This window comes from Capronia coronata, assembly GCF_000585585.1.
Source record: "Capronia coronata CBS 617.96 chromosome Unknown acBCG-supercont1.1, whole genome shotgun sequence".
NCBI lineage: Eukaryota > Fungi > Ascomycota > Eurotiomycetes > Chaetothyriales > Herpotrichiellaceae > Capronia > Capronia coronata.
This window is the reverse complement of record NW_006912893.1, coordinates 1,705,477-1,724,045: the sequence shown is the minus strand read 5'-3', so window position 1 is coordinate 1,724,045 and position 18,569 is coordinate 1,705,477. Positions and strand designations below refer to the sequence as shown.

The 18,569-nt window shown below is 53.7% G+C and overlaps 8 protein-coding genes across 8 annotated transcripts; 3 read left to right on the top strand and 5 right to left on the bottom strand.

Moving 5' to 3' along the window:
• Positions 1-325: 325 nt before the first annotated feature.
• A1O1_00610 (uncharacterized protein) lies at positions 326-1,597 on the top strand (the record flags this gene model as incomplete). The annotated part of the gene is made up of 1 exon (XM_007721527.1): positions 326-1,597. One exon carries the CDS (start codon positions 326-328, stop codon positions 1,595-1,597), a length of 1,272 nt encoding a protein of 423 aa, XP_007719717.1.
• A 1,272-nt stretch (positions 1,598-2,869) lies between these two features.
• A1O1_00609 (uncharacterized protein) lies at positions 2,870-4,899 on the top strand (the record flags this gene model as incomplete). The annotated part of the gene is made up of 2 exons (XM_007721526.1): positions 2,870-2,938; positions 2,992-4,899. The coding sequence occupies 2 exons, from the start codon at positions 2,870-2,872 to the stop codon at positions 4,897-4,899; spliced, it is 1,977 nt and encodes a 658-aa protein (XP_007719716.1).
• A 375-nt stretch (positions 4,900-5,274) lies between these two features.
• A1O1_00608 (cytochrome c oxidase assembly protein subunit 15) lies at positions 5,275-7,227 on the top strand (the record flags this gene model as incomplete). Its single annotated transcript, XM_007721525.1, has 2 exons — positions 5,275-5,792; positions 5,949-7,227. The coding sequence occupies 2 exons, from the start codon at positions 5,275-5,277 to the stop codon at positions 7,225-7,227; spliced, it is 1,797 nt and encodes a 598-aa protein (XP_007719715.1).
• A 1,260-nt stretch (positions 7,228-8,487) lies between these two features.
• A1O1_00607 (lysyl-tRNA synthetase) lies at positions 8,488-10,515 on the bottom strand (the record flags this gene model as incomplete). The annotated part of the gene is made up of 3 exons (XM_007721524.1): positions 8,488-8,498; positions 8,615-10,208; positions 10,300-10,515. The coding sequence occupies 3 exons, from the start codon at positions 10,513-10,515 to the stop codon at positions 8,488-8,490; spliced, it is 1,821 nt and encodes a 606-aa protein (XP_007719714.1).
• Positions 10,516-10,927: 412 nt separating this feature from the next.
• On the bottom strand, positions 10,928-11,445 carry A1O1_00606 (glutathione S-transferase; the record flags this gene model as incomplete). The annotated part of the gene is made up of 2 exons (XM_007721523.1): positions 10,928-11,342; positions 11,411-11,445. The coding sequence occupies 2 exons, from the start codon at positions 11,443-11,445 to the stop codon at positions 10,928-10,930; spliced, it is 450 nt and encodes a 149-aa protein (XP_007719713.1).
• A 908-nt stretch (positions 11,446-12,353) lies between these two features.
• Positions 12,354-13,817, bottom strand: A1O1_00605 (mannose-1-phosphate guanylyltransferase; the record flags this gene model as incomplete). The annotated part of the gene is made up of 3 exons (XM_007721522.1): positions 12,354-13,553; positions 13,619-13,675; positions 13,752-13,817. 3 exons carry the CDS (start codon positions 13,815-13,817, stop codon positions 12,354-12,356), a joined length of 1,323 nt encoding a protein of 440 aa, XP_007719712.1.
• Positions 13,818-14,404: 587 nt separating this feature from the next.
• A1O1_00604 (uncharacterized protein) lies at positions 14,405-15,016 on the bottom strand (the record flags this gene model as incomplete). The annotated part of the gene is made up of 1 exon (XM_007721521.1): positions 14,405-15,016. The coding sequence occupies one exon, from the start codon at positions 15,014-15,016 to the stop codon at positions 14,405-14,407; it is 612 nt and encodes a 203-aa protein (XP_007719711.1).
• An 865-nt stretch (positions 15,017-15,881) lies between these two features.
• On the bottom strand, positions 15,882-17,504 carry A1O1_00603 (MFS transporter, NNP family, nitrate/nitrite transporter; the record flags this gene model as incomplete). Its single annotated transcript, XM_007721520.1, has 2 exons — positions 15,882-17,270; positions 17,334-17,504. 2 exons carry the CDS (start codon positions 17,502-17,504, stop codon positions 15,882-15,884), a joined length of 1,560 nt encoding a protein of 519 aa, XP_007719710.1.
• Between the last annotated feature and the right edge of the window lie 1,065 nt (positions 17,505-18,569).

The window sequence follows — 18,569 nt, the reverse complement described above, 5'->3', positions numbered from 1 at the left end:
ATTGACGGATACTCGAGCTTGCGCCGCTCTGGTTGGTGGTTGAATCGTGCGTGATTTCAAAGCCTCAAGTGATTAAGGTAATGGGAATCCCGTGTACTGTGGTACCGAGGAGATCTGTACAGCGAGCTGTCTGGGATCGCCCGTTGCTCAACGCTTCAAGCTCGAGTCCACCAAGGCTGATTTATAAAAGAGACCCCCCATCCCGAACTTCCGTTACTACTATCTCAGTCCTCCACACACATCGCGATTATCGTTTCTATCAAAAAGCCATAGAAGTTAGACTCGAACCTCAAGAGCTGTAACACCAAAACATCCCTTCTTCACCATGGGATCCGCCGAACAAAAACCCCTTATCGTCAACAAGGCTGCCGAGGGCATTTCATACTTCACTCCGGCCCAAATTCCACCTGCTGGTACCGCTGCGGAGCATCAATCCAGCGGCCAGCCCATTCCCAAACTCTTCCAGCCGCTCACCATCCGTGGTGTCACCTTTCAGAACCGCATCTGGCTGTCGCCTCTGTGCCAGTACTCGGCTCAAAATGGATACATGACTGATTGGCATCTTGCCCACCTTGGAGGAATTCTTCAGCGAGGACCTGGACTCACTGTTATCGAGGCCACTGCAGTCACTCCTGAAGGCCGCATCACACCAGAGGACGTGGGCTTGTGGGAAGATGGGCAGATTGGCCCCATCAAAAGGGTTGTCGAGTTCGCTCACGGTCAGAACCAAAAGATCGCCATCCAGCTAGCGCACGCCGGTCGCAAGGCTTCGACGGTCGCTCCTTGGCTGAGCATGGGCGATACCGCTCAGAAGGAGGCTAATGGCTGGCCTACCGAGACTGTAGCACCCAGTGCAATTGCCTTTGGGCCCACCTTCCCGCATCCCATCGAGCTTACTCTCGAGGGTATCCAAAGAATCAAGGACGCCTTCGTCGCCGCAGCCAAGAGATCTGTGGAGGCCGGCTTTGATGTCATTGAGATCCACAATGCTCATGGATACCTTCTGCACGAATTTTTGAGCCCCGTCAGCAACAAAAGGACCGACCAGTACGGAGGATCCTTTGAGAACAGAACCCGGCTCACCCGGGAAATCGTCGAGGCGGTCAGAGCCGTCATCCCTAAGGAGATGCCGCTGTTCGTTCGAATCAGCGCAGATGACTGGTTGAAGGGCCAAGATGAGTTTCCCGAGAGCTGGACAAGCGAGGACACAGTCAAGCTGGCACCTATCCTGGCCAAACTGGGCGTGGATGTGCTCGACGTCAGCTCTGGTGGCATTCACCCCTCTCAGAAGATCAAGGGCGGCCCGGGCTATCAAGTTCCATTTTCCACCGCCGTCAAGCAGGAGGTCGGAGATTCTCTCGCGGTGACTGCTGTCGGTAGCATCACCTCGGGGCCTCAGGCCGAAGAGATCTTGAAGCAAGGCGTGGACGCTGTATTTGTTGGCCGGTACTTCCAGAAGAACCCTGGCCTAGTCTGGACTTTTGCCGAAGAAATCGGAACTGATATTCACGTTGCACACCAGATCGAGTGGGGATTTGGGGGTCGCGCAGGCGGCAAGGGTAAGCATCAAGAAACCCTTAGCAAAGCGGCTCGGTAAAGAAATGTTGGTGTCATGTCCTTTGCGTTTGTCCCGGTCTCAAGCGACGGCGTTGAGAGAGGTGTGCTCGAAGCAATCAGAGCATAGAAGGGAGGGATCCATAGACAGAACAGCAATATAGACTTATCAGTGTTTTGAATGCAACAATTCATCTGTATTTTTGCGCAGATGATCTCGAGAGTCTTTCGAGACCCGGATCAGATTGTCCCAACACCTTGAAACGGACTAGAGAGAACGGCGAGAACGGTATCAGCCTCTTTTTCTGCGGAGACGCCGCGAACGGGTTCCTGCATGAGTTCGTGTTTGAAGATCTCAGCAGGGGCAGAAGATTGGCTGAACAAGCCACCTAGGGTTGGTCGATGGGGCTATCCGGGCCCTGACTAGCCTAAACTGAGGCCCGAAGCTGACAGCTTAGGGGCCAGGCCATGCCTGGACGTTCATAGCGTGGTTTGAGCTTCGGGCTGGTCGAATCATAGAGCCTCTTTGGTCTGTTTTGACCGCTGCCGCAACTCCACTCAAGTCGCGACCCCTTGCGCGCAGGAGACAGACCCCCGGACAGAGTAGTTGCTAGTATTCACTCACCTTGGCCCATTCAATCTCTCCTGCGTTTCGCTACTCCTCGTCCTCTTCATTGACCTGCCAGTGCAGTGGTACCTCCTGTCTATTCAGCAACCTAACACAATCGACACTCTCTACAATTGTTGTATCAAGTCTCTCGTTCATCCATTCACACGCTCTCTTTCGGTCTTATTCTCTTTTGTGTCATTGTTCTCCTTCCATACGCCAGAACCTCTTCCCACCACCAACGCAGGGTCCACCACCAGCCTCCCCTTTGTCTTCCTGTCCTTGCTGCGCTTTGTCCAGCTGCAACTTCACCCAAACTGAGGGCATCTGGCACATCTCGATTGAGAGCAACTTCTCTCCCACCACATCGCAACTCAGCGAGAAAGGACAAACCTGCTGTGATACACCAGGCCATTCCTGCCTCGCGCAGATACCACTTTTTCCGAACGCAAAGCGATGCAATAAAGCCTCAACAGACAAAGGTCTCGAACTGCCAAACACAATTGAGCTGCGCTCTTGCTACCTTGGCCAACGGCTGCGCCGTGCCATACCACAGCCACAACTTGAACAACAGTTCCAACAGTTCCAACAGATCTCATCACCGGCCACGCGCATGTGGTCTGCCTCTCTTTAATATCCCTCTCAACAGCTGCCAGGTCGCAGCCACCTCGAATACACAACAACACACAATCGAAACCCCCTCTCACCATGGGCTGCTGCGGTGGTGATCGGGAGAAATATGGCAAACTCAACGCCGAACAAAAATGGGAATACATTGTATGTTGTTGATGCCAGCGAAGAGTGAAGATGGATCTAACAGGAAACAATAGAATCTCGACGACTTTAAGTCAACCTCGTGCTGGGCCCCCTTCGCCTATGGCTACCTCCTGGTCATGCTGATTGTCTCCATTTCGGTCTACGCCGTCGACACCTTCACAGCCATCCAACTCCTCGCTTTTGACCGTTGGGCCGGTCAGATCAAGCCGGAAATTCCCTTGCACATCTCCCGATGGATCTTTGCCGGATGCATCATTCTTTCGTTCGTCCTGCTCGCCTACCGATGGATACGTGCGGTTAGAGTCATGCGTCAGGGGGGAGTTGCCAAAAGTTACCTCGACCCTCTTGCCGTGCGCGTACAGTCAATACGATGGGGACAAGCACGGGGTTGGAAACGGTTCTTGGTCTTCGCCGAGTTAACCAAAAGTCGAAAGGGTGCCGATTACGTGGCGCTTTTCACCTACTTCTCCTTCGAAGCCTGGCTCCGCATTGTCTTCGCTGAAGGCCCCCGACAAGTCCTCAACGCAATCACCTTGTATTCAGTCATGAAGCTGAAGCTGATCCCGCAAGGCGAAAATGCGCCAGAAGATGGCCATTCGCCAGTGGTGCAATTCTTCGTCAATATTGGAGTACTTGCGGACTCGAACCATCTCCAAGCAGTCGTACTTTTCTGCATGCTTTGGACGCTCTTCATCTGGGTCATCTCGGTTCTCAGCCTGATGGTCTCGGTTGTTCTGTACCTCCTTTTCCTCTGGCACCATATCCCCACAGGAGATGGAGGCCTGACAGGGTACTGCCGCAACAAAATCAATCGAAGGATGGAAAGAATCGTCAAGGCCAAGGGCGACAAAGCTTTGAGGAGAGAGAACGCACTTCGTGCTCGCCAGGAGGCAAAGGCTGCCCGTGAAGGACTGGACATCAAGAAACAGCCCACATTACCCGACATCACCACGTCCGAGGTCGACTCTCTGTCTGGCTTATCTCGACAAACGACGATGACCACTCTGCCCGAGTACTCCTCTCGGCCAGGCACCGGCAATAACAGTAGCGAATCCATTCCGACATTGCCTGACATCACAACACGTCCACTCATGCCCGCACGAACCGTCACGCATGGCTCTGCGACATCGTGGTCCAGCTACAGCTCCAATGCCCCATTGATGGGATCTGCAGGTGACATGGGACAAACTTCTGATTGGTCACAGACGCCAGGTGCAGACATGAATGGCCCATGGTTTAGTAAACCACTGCCTAATAGAAGCATGACCGGTCTTACCCAATCCTCTCAACGATCTTTCGGCGCCGCCTTCCCGCGACCGAGCACAGCACAAAACGATCGAAACGGTCCAGGGGCTTATCAACTGGATTCACTTCCGCGTCCTGGGACAAGCATGTCCAATGGTCCACGCCCGAGATATCCGTTGGATCACAGCAACGCTCTACCTTATCCAGAAAATCAGATGTCCACCTCGTCAGTACAGCCACCTTCATTAGCGGGTCTGAGCGGCGTTACTGTGGGTGATAACATGGGTCGTCGCACGCCGGCAGCTGCAACCGGGGCGTCTTTCCCCCGTATACCTGCAGAAAGAGGTCGAAACACTCCATTACCGGGTGCACAGTTTCGAGCGCAAACTCCAACTCAAGGCTTCCAAGAGAGATCATATACTCCCAATGGTGTCGCTCCAGTTAGAACGATGACCCCCGCAGGAATGCCGACCTTACCCCGACTGCAGAGCCCAGCACCTGGAGGATACGCCCCTTATTCGGCCGAACCGCGTTCTATGACACCAGCAGCGTCAATTGCACCAAGTGCTCCTGTGCGCAATGTTAATGAGCCTTTCAGAGCATATAGTCCTTTCGGAGGACGAGGAACTCCTGGTGCTCCACCATCCTATCCACGAGACAGGCAGCCACCACAAAGACAGGATAGCGGCGTGGACGACATTCTGGACCATTATTGACGGCCTGGAGGCCAGGATCTCGTTTTGCTTTTTGGCTCATGACAACGACAGTAATGATGATAGTAGCTAGCTACCTTAGGTTTTGTAATAACAGATCACACAATCTTACTAAGACGTCTTCTTTTATCCAATACTACCATAATGCATCTAGACCTGGACTCGGTACACAGTACGTAGTGAGTGGTCTGATTGAGTCCCCGTGGAGAGGTTGATTTTACAAGCTCTGTGATTGGCCAATGGATCTCCAAACACCCTGCGCATTCCCATTTCTCTGAACAATATAAATGAGAGTCTCAAGTCGTTCGTATTCGTCCATTCATTGCTGACTCGATCGACTCTCGCAGCTTCAAGCGCCGCAGCAGGTTGTTTCTTGCGATGCTACCCGCCTCGGGCTTCGGGCGGGCCCTCCGTGAAGCTGCTCCGAGCCTGTCGAAGCGTTTCTTCGACTGCAGTAGTCGTCGACACGCCTCTCTACTAGGCCAGTCTCAGCATGTGACGGCTTTCAAGACGGAAAGGCGAAGCGCATCAACCTTGCCGAGTCGCTGCCTCAGTACTACGCCGAAATCATCAAACCGACGCACGCAGTTCTTACACGCATGTTCTCGGACTAGCCAGGCCGATGTGCGTCGAGAGGCAACGAGTCGGTTCGACCGGGCGTTTTCGATCTCCTCCAGAACAAGTACGACGGCCTCTGAAGCGACGATACGGGATACAGCAAAGAGCTCGGTAGAGGGGTCAGGTCAAGGTGCAGAAAGCGAAAGCAAGAGCAAGAGCAGGAAATCCTCATTCCCAGACACGTCGTCGAATACCGTGGCGTACTGGCTTCTGGGCAGCGCCGCGAGCGTCTTTGGCATTGTGGTGTTTGGAGGCCTCACGAGGCTAACAGAGTCCGGGTACGTCCTTCCATTGCGTTAAGCTACACTGAGCATGCAATCAACGGTCAGGACAAAAGTCCGACTAGCAACCCTTGAGCGCATGCAGGAAGAGTCGAATCCCGACATGAATATATATCACTGAGTGGATTGCTAATTTGACTCTCTGACATACAGGCTCAGCATTACAGAATGGAAACCCGTGACTGGTTCGCTGCCGCCCATGTCGCAAGAAGACTGGGAGGCCGAGTTCGCAAAGTACCGATCGAGTCCCGAATTCAAGCTGCTCAACTCCCGCATGACGCTCGACGAATTCAAGTCGATCTACTGGATGGAATGGATCCATCGGCTCTGGGGCCGCTTCATCGGCATCAGCTTCGTGGTTCCCGCCGTCTACTTTGTCGCACGGAAGCAAGTTTCACGATCCATGGCCTGGCGACTATTAGGGATTGCAGGCCTGATTGGATTCCAAGGGTTCATTGGCTGGTGGATGGTCAAGAGCGGGTTGAAGGACGACCTGTTCGCACCGGGCTCGCACCCGCGTGTCTCTCAATACCGACTCACCGCACACTTGGGCACCGCGTTCATCTGCTACCTGGCGATGCTGTGGAGCGGGCTGGACATCCTCCGCACGAACAAGCTTCTCCGCGCGCCCGCGGACGTGGCTGAAGCGTCGCTCAAGGCTCTGCGCAATCCAGCCCTGAGACCGTTCAAACGCTCGGTCGGCCTGCTCGCCGGCCTGATCTTCCTGACCGCCATGTCCGGCGGGCTCGTCGCCGGACTGGACGCAGGACTGATCTACAACGAATTCCCCTACATGGGCCTGGGATTGACGCCGCCCAAGTCTGAGCTGTGGGACCCCTTCTACAGCCATACTCCGGACCACTCGGACCTGTGGTGGCGCAACATGCTGGAGAACCCGAGCCTCGTCCAGCTCGACCACCGCATCCTCGCCACCACCACCTTCACCGCGGTCATGGCGCTCTGGGCGTACTCGCGCTCCGGCGCAATGCAGAAAGTCCTCCCCGCGGCGGCCAAGCGCGGCGTTCACGGCGTCGTCGGCTTCGTCTGGTTGCAGGTCATCCTGGGCATTTCCACCCTCTGGTATCTCGTCCCCACCAGCCTTGCGAGCGCCCATCAAGCAGGCAGTCTGGCCCTGTTGACCTGGACCGTCGTTCTGGGCAGTCGTGTCTGGCTCCCTTCTCGCGCCGCGCACATTCTGGCCCAGAGAATGCAGCAGAATATCGGCACCGCTGGGCATTACCACGCTACTCTCTCTGCCGCCAATGGCAGCGGCAGCGGCGCCACTGTTCTCGCAGCAACCGTGATGCCCGCGGTCACGGCTCTCGGGCTTATGCTCAGCACAAACGCGGAGAATGGCTTGCGGACGCAACTGCGAGGCCGTCAGGAAAGTCAGCATCTCACATCCGGATCTGACAAGGGTGGACAGCAATAAACAAGGGATATACCTTTTTTGACTTTCCTCAGGCGGCACAACAACCGCAACAGCTACCATATACCGAGCACCCACAGCTTTCTATACTACTGGACTCCCTAGGCTGGCTCGCCTAGCTTTGCTTCTGCAGAGTGCCACTGGCATGGCAGTGGATGTACTCACGATCCAGAATATGTACTAGTAGTATACTACAGGTACAGACGTGATTCCTGTGAGGCAAGGCCCGTTCCATTCCATTCCAATCCGGCCCATGGATTCGAGATTCGGAACCTGCCGATGTAGAAAGGCAGGACAATAGACGGACGGGGTTTCTCGACTAGCGGGACTGAGGTCAGTTGTAGATTATTGTATATGTACGTATATATGTCAAACATGACCACCTACCTCCTTCTGGGAGCCATGGACGGTTTGACCAAACCCTACTCATCATTATGGGGAGTATATAGCACACATTACTTCGAGTTACTCTGATCTAGAGCATTGTTTAGTCGAGTTACTCTGATCTAAATCAATCTCTTGCATTGTCGTTGTCGTTATTGTCGCAATCAATGTCGTGTACACAGGCTGGCGAATAGGTAAAGCGAAGGAAGATTGGACTCCTAGTCTGCCCGTTACCGTATCTGTATGTGGCTGCATTTCAAGATCAAGGGAAAATGTCAAGTTCAGGTTCTGCTGTAGGTATTTAGTTCGGCGATTGTGTTCGTTTCAACTTCGAAAATACAAGTCTGGATGGATGGATGGATCGAGCTCTTGTTGGAGGACTTAAGACCCAAAGAGAGGGAAATGGAAGAGCCAAAGACAGAGATAGAAGACGCAAAAAGAGAGATAGAACAGACAACAGACAACGGGTCATCTGTTCTATGCATAGCAGGCATATCGTATGAAAAGCATCTCATTCTCGATTCATCTCATGTCTGTGGTCCTCCTTTGTCTCCTTTCTCCTTCTTCTGCCTCCTCCCTCTACTGATCGTGCTAGGCTGGGACAGGAAATCTGTTTGCACCAAGAAGCACGGACTCGACAATCTTTCAGATCTTTGCATTCCATTCCATTTCTATCCTATCGCACACATGCGTGAAACACTTGATTGAGTAGTGGTCTCGGGCTGATCGGTCAAGGTCATCTGCAGGTTGGAAGAAGGCGAGTCATCTCGTCAGGCAGAATTCTCGTTTCATACATGGAGGTCTCTTGTGGTCTTCCCTCCTTTGCGAAGGGGCGGAACGGCGGTCGGACGGACGGACGGACAGTGGCATTGTTCCGCTTTACTTGTGGGCTGTAAACGGGGAAAATCAGGTCAGCATGAAAGTCCCTCTTCGCAGCAATCAGAGAGCAGAGCAAACGGTTGGTTTGGTGTGTCTCGAACAGCAAAAGTGAAGGAACTTGACTTACCGATTCCTTCTTCAGGCAGAGGGGTGACATCGACGACCTCGGCAGCCAGCTCCTTGGTCTTGTCGCCGGGCTTTTCCTCCTTCATGAAGGGGAAGGCCACGACCTCGCGGATGGTGTAGTTGTCGGTCAAGAACATGACCATGCGGTCGATGCCCATGCCCCAGCCACCCGTGGGAGGCAGGCCGAACTCCAGACTGGTGCAGAAGTTCTCGTCGATCATCTGGGCCTCGTCGTCACCCTGGGCCTTCTGGCGAGCCTGCTCCTCGAAGCGCAGACGCTGGTCGAACGGGTCGTTCAACTCGGTGTACGCGTTGACGATCTCCTTCTTGCACACAAAGGCCTCGAAGCGCTCGCAAATGCCGGCCCGCGACCGGTGGTACTTGGCCAAGGGGGACATCATCTGCGGGTGGCCCGTGATGAAGGTCGGGTTGACGCACTTCTCCTCGATGAACTCGCCGACCAGCTTGTCGAGCATGCGCGCGTTGGTCTCGGGCGGCGGGCAGGTGACGCCGACCTTCTTGAGGACGCGCTTGAGGAAGTCATTCGTTTCCGCCGTGTGCAGCTGGTCGCCCGGCGGGAATGTCTCGCCGGTGGCCTCCTCCAGGGCCGGGATCATGTCGACTCGCTTCCACGGCCGCGACCAGTCAACATCGTACACCTCGCCGTGCTGCGTGTGGAACGTCGTCTTGTGGCCGCCGGTGACCTCCTTGACCAAGCCAGACACCAGTTCCTCCGTGCGGTCCATCACGTCGTAGACGTCCGCGTAGGCTTCGTAGAACTCGCACGTGGTGAATTCCGGGTTGTGCGTCAAGTCGGCGCCTTCGTTGCGGAACTGCTTTCCCAGCTCGTAGACGCGCTCGATCCCGCCCACCACCAGCATCTTCAGGTACAGCTCGGGGGCGATCCGCATGAACATGTCCTGGTGGTACTCGTTGATGTGGGTGACGAAGGGCTTGGCCGTGGCGCCGCCCGCGATCGAGTTCATCATCGGTGTCTCGACCTCGACGAACCCGTTGGAATCGAAGTATCGGCGGATATACGAGACGATCTTGGCTCGCGTGAGCAGGATGTTGCGCGACTTGTCGTTCATGATCAGATCGAGGTACCGCTGGCGGAATCGGGTCTCGACGTCTTGCAGCCCAAAATGCTCCGACGGGATTTGGTGGAGACATGGCGTGAGGAGGATGACCTCGGTCGCGAAGACCGACAGCTCCCCATCATTGGGACGGTTCTTGGGCGCGGTTCGACCCGGGTATCCCACGACACCGATGATGTCTCCGCGCCGTAGGTGTTCATGTTGGGCTTCAAAATCAACCTCCCCCTTGGCCTCTTGTGCTTGACACATGATCTGCACCTTGGTGCCGTTGCCCTTGATGTCGTAGAAGACCAGCTTGGCCCCGGCCGCGCGCTTGGTGTACACTCGTCCTGCCACGCGCACTTCAATCTCCTTCTTCTGCTCGCCGGGCTTGAGGTCCGCATATTCCTCCACGAACTTGCGCACGTCGGTGTTGGTTTGGAACTTGTGAGGATACGGATTGGGTGACTTGGTCTCTCGTAGGTGGTTGATCCGCTTGCTTCGGATCTCGAAATATTGCTGTGGACAAACGGTCAGAGAGAGGAAGAGTTCATGGATGAGAGGCAACAAGTGAACGGGACCGGGACTGGGACTGGGACTGGAGACTCACGTTGGGGTTGAGATTGCTCTCGTCTAATTCGGCGCTTGACGCCTTCTTCTTCTCGACCTTGGGCGGTGCCGCAGCGGCCTTTTCTCTCTTCTTCTCCTCCTGTTGTCTCAACTTCTGTCGCTTCTTCAATTCCGACTTGGACACTCGCTCGCCGGTGACCTCGTCCAGGTGGAGATTGGCAGTGTCCTGCGCCAGGGATGAAGCGGCGTCAGCCATGATTGCGGTGAGATGGTAATTGTGGGAAGAGGCCCGGGCAGATCTACCAAAGCGTGTTGAGTGGGTTTTTCTATGATAGCCAGTATACTCATGTGTCGTGGTGGGATGAGTTTGTGGCTTTAAGTTTGCATCGAAAAATTATTGAGTCATGAAATCACCGAGTCCCCAGCGGGCGGAAGTTTGTATGACTCTTACTTACTACGGGGAGATGCGCCAATGAAGACATAACAACTGGCAATATGTGATGGCTGATGCCTTTCAAGCTGCTCAGGCCTTTATGAACAGCGTGTCGCTGCTTTCAAGCTCGCAGTACTTATGATCTAGATTGCTTGACGTCCATGCTACCAGACCACTGCATGTCACCATCACTCTCTGCTGCAACGCCTTCCTCCTTCCAAAGCTTTCTCACCACTCACAGCATCTTCAAAGCCAGGGCGCCACACATCCCCCACAGCGCTCCTTGCATGAGAAGGTATCCTGAACCATACAACCTTCCTTTCCCATCCGGCTTCTCGCTCGTAATGTACCCGTAGGCAAAGATTGCCCGGCAGATCAGCCAAGCTGTCCCGACCGCGAAGGTGGCTTTGGGATATTCCAAGCCTGCGAAGAGCATGTAGAGCATTGTCTGGGGCATGTTTTCCAAGAGATTGCCATGGGCTCGCTGGGCGCAGTTGAATTTGTAGGCATCACGGCTTTCCTTGACTTGTTGGGGTGTCGCGTACATGTTGGGATATGGTACGCCCGCAGCCTTTCTCAGCGGTCCGACCACGGAGCCTTGAACCCAGGCAAGTAGAGGAGTCAAGCCAAGGGCGACGAAGACGACGTAGCTGCGTTTGCATGTCAGTATGTGGCGACAGTTTGGTTCAGCCATGATGCCAGTGAGGTGACCACTCACCCGTAGCCATCGGGGAATGTCACTGCGAAAGGCATTTTGGAAGCTGCTTCCAGAGAACACTTCGGAGACAGATGAAATACTTAGTAGGCGGGAAGGATGGTAGCTGCAGATGATGAAGAACTTGAACTGCACAATACCGTTGTAGTACTTGGTGTACAATACAAAGACTGTAGCAACGTCTGCCACCTTTTTGTGACATTTGTTTTATCCTTGCACTATCTGACGGACGGAAGCTCCCCCCTCTTCGATCGTGGTTGTTCCGTCCCCGCCGCCATCGGCCAAACGTCACTCCGCAGACAACGAGCTCGGATCTGCCAGAATGTTCGCATACAACATCTGCGTGAGATTGTGACATTCAAGTTGCTCATTGAATGCTCAAGAGTATCACCGCCTCCACTCACCTCTGACTGCCTCTCGGCTCCATCTCAGAGACAGCCATGAGACGTTCGGGACGAAGATTCGGTTGCGCAGCTGCACAACCAACGCTATACGCTACACGTATAACGCCTGAAGCAGTTGGATAAAGAATAGCACATGTTCTATGGGATAGGAAAGCAAACATAGATGACGGAGTACGACTGGGCATAGCCTTTTATATCTATTTCAACTTCGCATCAGCTCTAGTGCTTATTCTAGTGCATAGTACGTGACATTGGCCCCCGATCGCGTGATGGACTACCTTACTTGACATACCTGGTCCTGGACAACCAATCATACACAGAAGCACAGATAGGACGAGGAACAGGGATCAGGTCGTCCAGTGTTTGTCGGTCCTATGCATCGAACACTCTACATAGATGGCTATTGTAACAGCTCTTGCGCCTGATTCCATGGTCAAATTCTCCATCACCACTCTTCTAGCAAGAGGGAACCTAGAGAAGGAAGTACCTAACCATTTCTGTGCACCATGCCATCACCTTCAATGATATGCCAGACAAGTCAATCACATAATGACCTCGTTGGAAACGTCACGCTTCAATTCCTTGTACGGCAGGCAGATACAGTTCTGGACCCTCACCTCGTCGCCCACAGCACATTCCTTGCCGAGAATGGTGATGCTCTGAACCTTGACACCGTTCTTGATGATGCTGGTGGTATGGCTACTGACGGGAGTGGGCGTCCCCTCGACTCTGGCCCAAGCTCCAACGCGACTGTTCCAACCGATGATAGCATAGAGGACACAGGCGTCATGCTTGATCTCCGCCTCCTCTAGGACAATGGCGTCCTTGACACGAACACCCGGACCAATGATGGCTTTGGGTCCAATGGAGACATTCGGGCCCAGCTTGGCGGTAGGGTCGACGGTGGCGGTAGGGTGGATGAAGACTGGGGGGAGGATGGTGGCGGACGGTTTGGCGATCTCCTCCGATTGAGACTGGAAGGCCTTTTGCAAGTACAGTGCGTTGGCCGGGACAGCCGAACCTGCGGTCTTGATTTGGCGCCAGAAGTCCTTGGTCTCGTGCACGTAGAAGCGGTTGCTGTCGGCGAGATCGGACAAGATGTCTTGTTCGAGACGCAGCACTTCTTTCTTCTCTCCGTCCTCCTCCAGGTCGGCCACGAAGGAAGTCTCGATATTCTCTGACGAAGGATACGAAATCACTCGCGGGCGCTCGGTCTTGCGTTTGATGGCGCTCTTGATGGATGGGAAGATGCATTCGGTGGCAAAGAGGTAGACGCCGCAGTTGATCAAATTGGAAATGTGGCCTTCGGGCTTCTCGACGTAGTGCAGAACACGTTTCGAGTGCGAATCCGACACGATGCAGCCGAAGTTGGTGGCCGCCTCGTTGCTGACTCGGGTGCCCAAGATGACGGCGTCGGCGTCCTTCTCCTCGAAGAGCTTGAGCATGGCCTCGAGCGGGAAAGAGCAGCAGACGTCCGAGTTCAACACGAAGAATCGGTCAGGCTTTCCCTTGAGAATGGCATCCCGGAAGTGATAAAGACCGCCGGCAGTGCCGAGGGCCTGATACTCTCGCAGATACTGAATCTTGATCTGGGGGAACTCTTTGGACGAGTCTTTGATAAAGTCACGGAAGACACTCTCGTCATAGTAGCCGATTAGGATGACCTCTTTGATGTCTGGGACTTTGGACACGGCTTGCAGGCAGTGCCAGATGATAGGGTGACCGGCCACATCGAAGAGAGGCTGCAGGGAGCGAAGTGGTTAGTCGGGTGTCAGAACATCTGTGCAGGGCAGGGCGCAAGGCATACCTTGGGGACATCGAGACTTAGCGGTCTGAATCGAGTGCCACGCGACGGGCCTCCAACCTGTTGATCATGGTCAGCATTAAATCGTCCAGATCGTCCAGATCGTCCAGATCGTCCATGTGTGTTGTCGGCCTACCAAGATAACAGCCTTGGTAACCCCCTGGGCACCAGTGGGCTTTCCACGCATCGGAACCTTCAGCATTGTGGCAATGTTGTTGGACGCAGCGCAGACGATGACAGGCTTGATCGACAGCGACAGTGGTTGAGGGACGAGGAGACTCTGCAGAATCGAAAGGGCTTTTCTCCGTTCTCACTGTTCTTTCACATCAACTGCTGGTTACGACAATAGGGAGGCAGTATGTGAATGTGGCCACGGGTCACTTTCGACAATTCGCGGCTGAGAGTCAAAAAGACCGAAATGGCCTGTCAACCGTGTCAAGATGCCGCTATACTGTTTATGTGCTAGTCGCTCTTTACCCCTTATTTGTCCCTGGATTCGCGAATCTCCCTGTTTATGAGAGTCTGTGATTCTGGTGCGTTATCACTTCTCCAATCTGTCCAGACCGGTCTTTGGTCTCGCCATTGTTACCTTAGGTACCATTTGCCTAGGGATCTATGACGCGTTGTCTCTTCTCATCAACAATGAATGCCCATTATGGAGTTGCAATAGATAAACACTTTCCTATCTCACTTTTCTGTCCTACAGATAGCTAGCTACATCCTCTGAGTTCCAATAGAACACATTTAGCGCAGCCACAATCACCACCTATTAGTATCATTCACCCTCATTCACTGGCGTTCCTTGGAGATGTCCTCACTAGAGAACTCTCGCTGAACCCCGGTCTGCGCAACACCTCCAGTCAAGGCGGCCATTCCTACTTCCTTCAAGAACCCCAACGACGACACCTCCTTCTTCCAGTACACAATGTATTTGCTCTGGACCTCAATGAGAGCCATGCGCGGATCATTCGCCGTTCCATCATGGACACCGTCCTTCAAGTCGCCAAACCAAGCACTGACGCCCGGGCTGTAGATGTCCTTGATGCGCGGATCGTCATTTGCCGTCGTCGTGACCGTGCCAGTAATAGAAATCCAGTCCTGCGTCTTGCTGTCTTGAAGAGTGATCTGGACCTCCTTGTTGTTCGAAATGTCCTGGAACTTCCTCGAGTCCTTGTGGGCGAGATAGAGAATATCCGGCCCGGCACGTTTGGCAATCGCCATGGACCGACCAACGGGTCCAACGCCATTGCGATACGTGTTCAAAAGGCTGATGTGCTTGCCGTCGATGAGCTCGTAGAGTTCTTTCCATTGCACATCCTTGGGAGTGTCACGGTCGTATTGTTTGCTGACTGACGGGTCGTTCCCCGACTCCACTTCTTCTTTGTATAGCTGCTCAGGCATCTTGAGACAAGATGAGGTGGTAAGCTGCCGGTCTCTTGGAAGATGCTTGTGGAATTGGACTGATGTTACGGCACCTGCTGCGCGATGAGAGTATCTGTATCCACAGAAACTGGAAGAATGAATGGTTCTCAGAGTGGTTGACTTGAGAATCGAAGGCATTATAAGCACAAGAGAGACAAGTATGGCGACTTATGTGAGGAAGGTGTTTGTTTATATCAGGCAGAAGCACCTCATCCACCAAACCATCGCCCTTTCAATGTCCTTACCTCATGTCAAGCTGAATCATGACGATGTTGTATCGTCGTCAAACCAGGAGAGGGACCGATGTCCTCCCTGAGCAATCCCAAGGCCATGCTAGAACCTACCTAACCCAGTATCCGGCAACATGTCTGAGCAGCCCGACGGCTTATGCAGGTGTTATTGGTCTCTGCCCACTGTCGTGTACTCTGTACCAGAATTCGCGTATCTGAATGGATGGCATTTCGTTGTTAGGCAAAAGTCGTGACGACAGGGTTACGAGGTGAACTCGACATGCCAAGATCCGTAGAAATGCTCTTGTGGCTCGCCCCTTTGGGAATCATGGTAATGCCACCTGATGCTTCTGGCGCCCTGGGCTTCAAGTTCTTGGGTTGGTACAGCATATTTACACACTGTGCAGGCAGTTTGACATAGACGACAATAATGAAGGTAAAGAAGAACTTCCAAGGCATGGCATGGCATCACGTATTGCTTGCATACACGTGCAAGGCCCGATAGATCCCTTCTTAAGCACAGCCTCATCTCTGCGCGACGCAGGTAACTAGACATAACACTCTAGAGTACAACATTCATCATTCATGACAATCCTGTGCCAACAACCGTCACCCTAACGACCACCAATCTGTTTCTTCGAGATGGGTGGGACCCAGCAGAGAGCCAAGTTGATGCCGATGGTGATCACCCCGATGATCCAGAAAGATTTGCCGTAGTCGACACCATTGTAGCGAAACACGATGGCAAAGATGATGCCACCAAGATTGCCCGTCGCCCCGGTCATGCCAGACACGACCCCGTTGGCACTGGGGATGACATGGGGTACCAAGGCGAAGTTGGCTCCATTGCCTCCTTCAAGGAAGAATGCCATCCCGGCGATCAGGCCAAACATGGTGCTGGTGTCATGAGAGTCGAGGACGCCAATGACGATAAGGAAGACTCCGGTGATTACAGCCAGAGTATGGATCCAGATCTTCTTCACCCAAACGTTGTGGAAGTTCCTGTAGAGAATATCGGCCACAATGCCCCCCAGTGGACGGCACACAGCGTTGAGTAGACCGAACATGGCGGCCCATTGTCCGGACGTGGTCTGACCAAGTGACTTGAAGTTCTTCTGATAATACGTGCCCAAAATCGAGTTGACCGACAACTCAGCGCCGAACGAGCAGAAGTAGCAGAAGGAGAGGACAAGAGTCTGTGGAGCGAACATGACCGAGAAGACTTCCTTGGCCGTCGGCTTCACGACAATCTCGCCACGTGCAGTGTCGAGCATTTGCTGTTCACTCAGTTGAGCCTCATGGTCGGCATATCCTGACATCTTGCGGTCGCCGGTGGCGTCGTATCGCATCTTCTCGCCCATTTCCGATGGGGGAGACGGAGAGCTATCCTGGGTCGAGGGCTTGTCCGTGATTCCTGCTTTGGGTGCATCGACAATAGTGGCCTGAATGCCATGCGCCGCCAGATGCTGCTGGGCAGCAAGATGCCGTTCACTCCATTTCCCCACGGGCGTGTCGTGGCAGAAGAACAGGAGGCACATCGCCACGAAAACGATCACGATGCCGGGAGCAACGAAGGCCACGCGCCAAGCAACATGGGGTGATAACCCCCGGTTTAATAGTGAATCGTAGATGCTGGGCATGATGAAGTAGGTCACTCCACCGCCCGCGTTCCCGAAGCCTGCAGTGAAGGCGTTGGCTGTGCCGACGATGTTTTTGTCGTAAAAGCCTGTCGACCATACTTGGCACGGCACAAAGCTGCCACCGAGGATCCCGACGAAGAATCGAACGGCGAACAGTTGGCTCTTGGTATAGGCAGTGCCAGCCAAAAATGTAGGGATGGCGCCGATGAGGAGACATCCTGCGAATGTCCACCGAGGGCCAAAACGGTCGCAGCATGGGCCAGCAATCAATCGAACGAGCAGTGTTGCGCAGAGGGCAATGATGTTGGAGTTGGCCACATCAATTTTGGTCAAGTGAAGATCTTTCTGGATGGTGTCGTGCAACTGATTGTGATGGTCAGTGTTGATGTCCATCTAGATTGCTCAGTAACACAGATGGTGACTTACCAGTGGAGGGAACGCATACCACGACCAGAATGCCACAAAGAAACCAAACCAAGAAAAGAAAAAAACGCGGCCGTACATGTTGATGGGATTTAGGAAGGGTATGGAATGGGCCTTGTAGGTGATGGGGTTGACCTCTGGGGCCTTGTAGGCCAGAGTGAAGTCGACAGCCATCGTGTTGGTATTCACTCTTAAGTCCTGCTAGACCTGTATTGTATCCTCGAATATTGGCCCGAGTTCTGCTGCCAACAAAATGCTGCAGAGTGATAGACCTTTCCTTGGGGATCGGTTCGAGAGGAGAGATATATAGAGGTGTAGCCTGTTCCCACGACAGAGCTCTTCTCCCTGTGAACTTCAGCTGCGATATGACGTTTCTGTGCATCTCCGGGGATGTAGTCGACATTCACTTCGAGATCGGGGTGTATCTGGATCAGCAAGTCCGCGGCAGATCATGCCAGAGATTGAAGACCGAAGAGCGAATGATATCGTCTCCTTCCTCAAGCCACCGCCTGAATCAGGCCAAGTTGTTGCTGATAGCGGGTAAAGATGGGTCTCAACGAGACCCAGTCGACTGCGTATGAGTTCCGAGGCGTGAGGTCTCGGTATAGACTTATACAAATAGATGGGATAAAACAACGAACATGTCCGAGGGCACACTTTTCGCAAGGCTCTTGGGGATGCTTTATTTCTCCCCTTGACTTCCAGCCCTTTTGGATCATTTCACGTCCTCTTTCTCATGTACTGCGTGTCAGCTTCAGTCGCTACAGACAGGCGTTTCCTGGTTGCCCAGGCTTTGCTTCCCACCCTTGATCGCCGATCGACATGTCAGATAGAGGAATTGCCTCTTACCTGGACAATCAAATGCCGGCTTGCGTTCGATGCGCGGGATGACATTGAGAAGACACGAGGACTGAGAGCCAGATAACGAGCAGAAGGGCCAGGTTGAACCGGGCTTGCAGTGAGTGAAACCTTGAAGCCCAGGGGCATCAGGGTGTGGTTGCGCCAGGCTTATCATTTGTGAGGTGCTGTGTGGTCCAACCAGGTGGAACCACCTTATCAGAAAGGGAGTGATGGTGGCACGTTAGCTGGCCTGGATTCTCTAGCCTTGATAAGAGGTTGATACCCATCGGTGTCTATAATATCTCACATTCTCCGCGGGACAATGACAAACCCAGATTAACGAGCTTTGAGATCCCAGATCGTTTGGCGAAGGATGGCTCTATCTCACCCACCCACCAC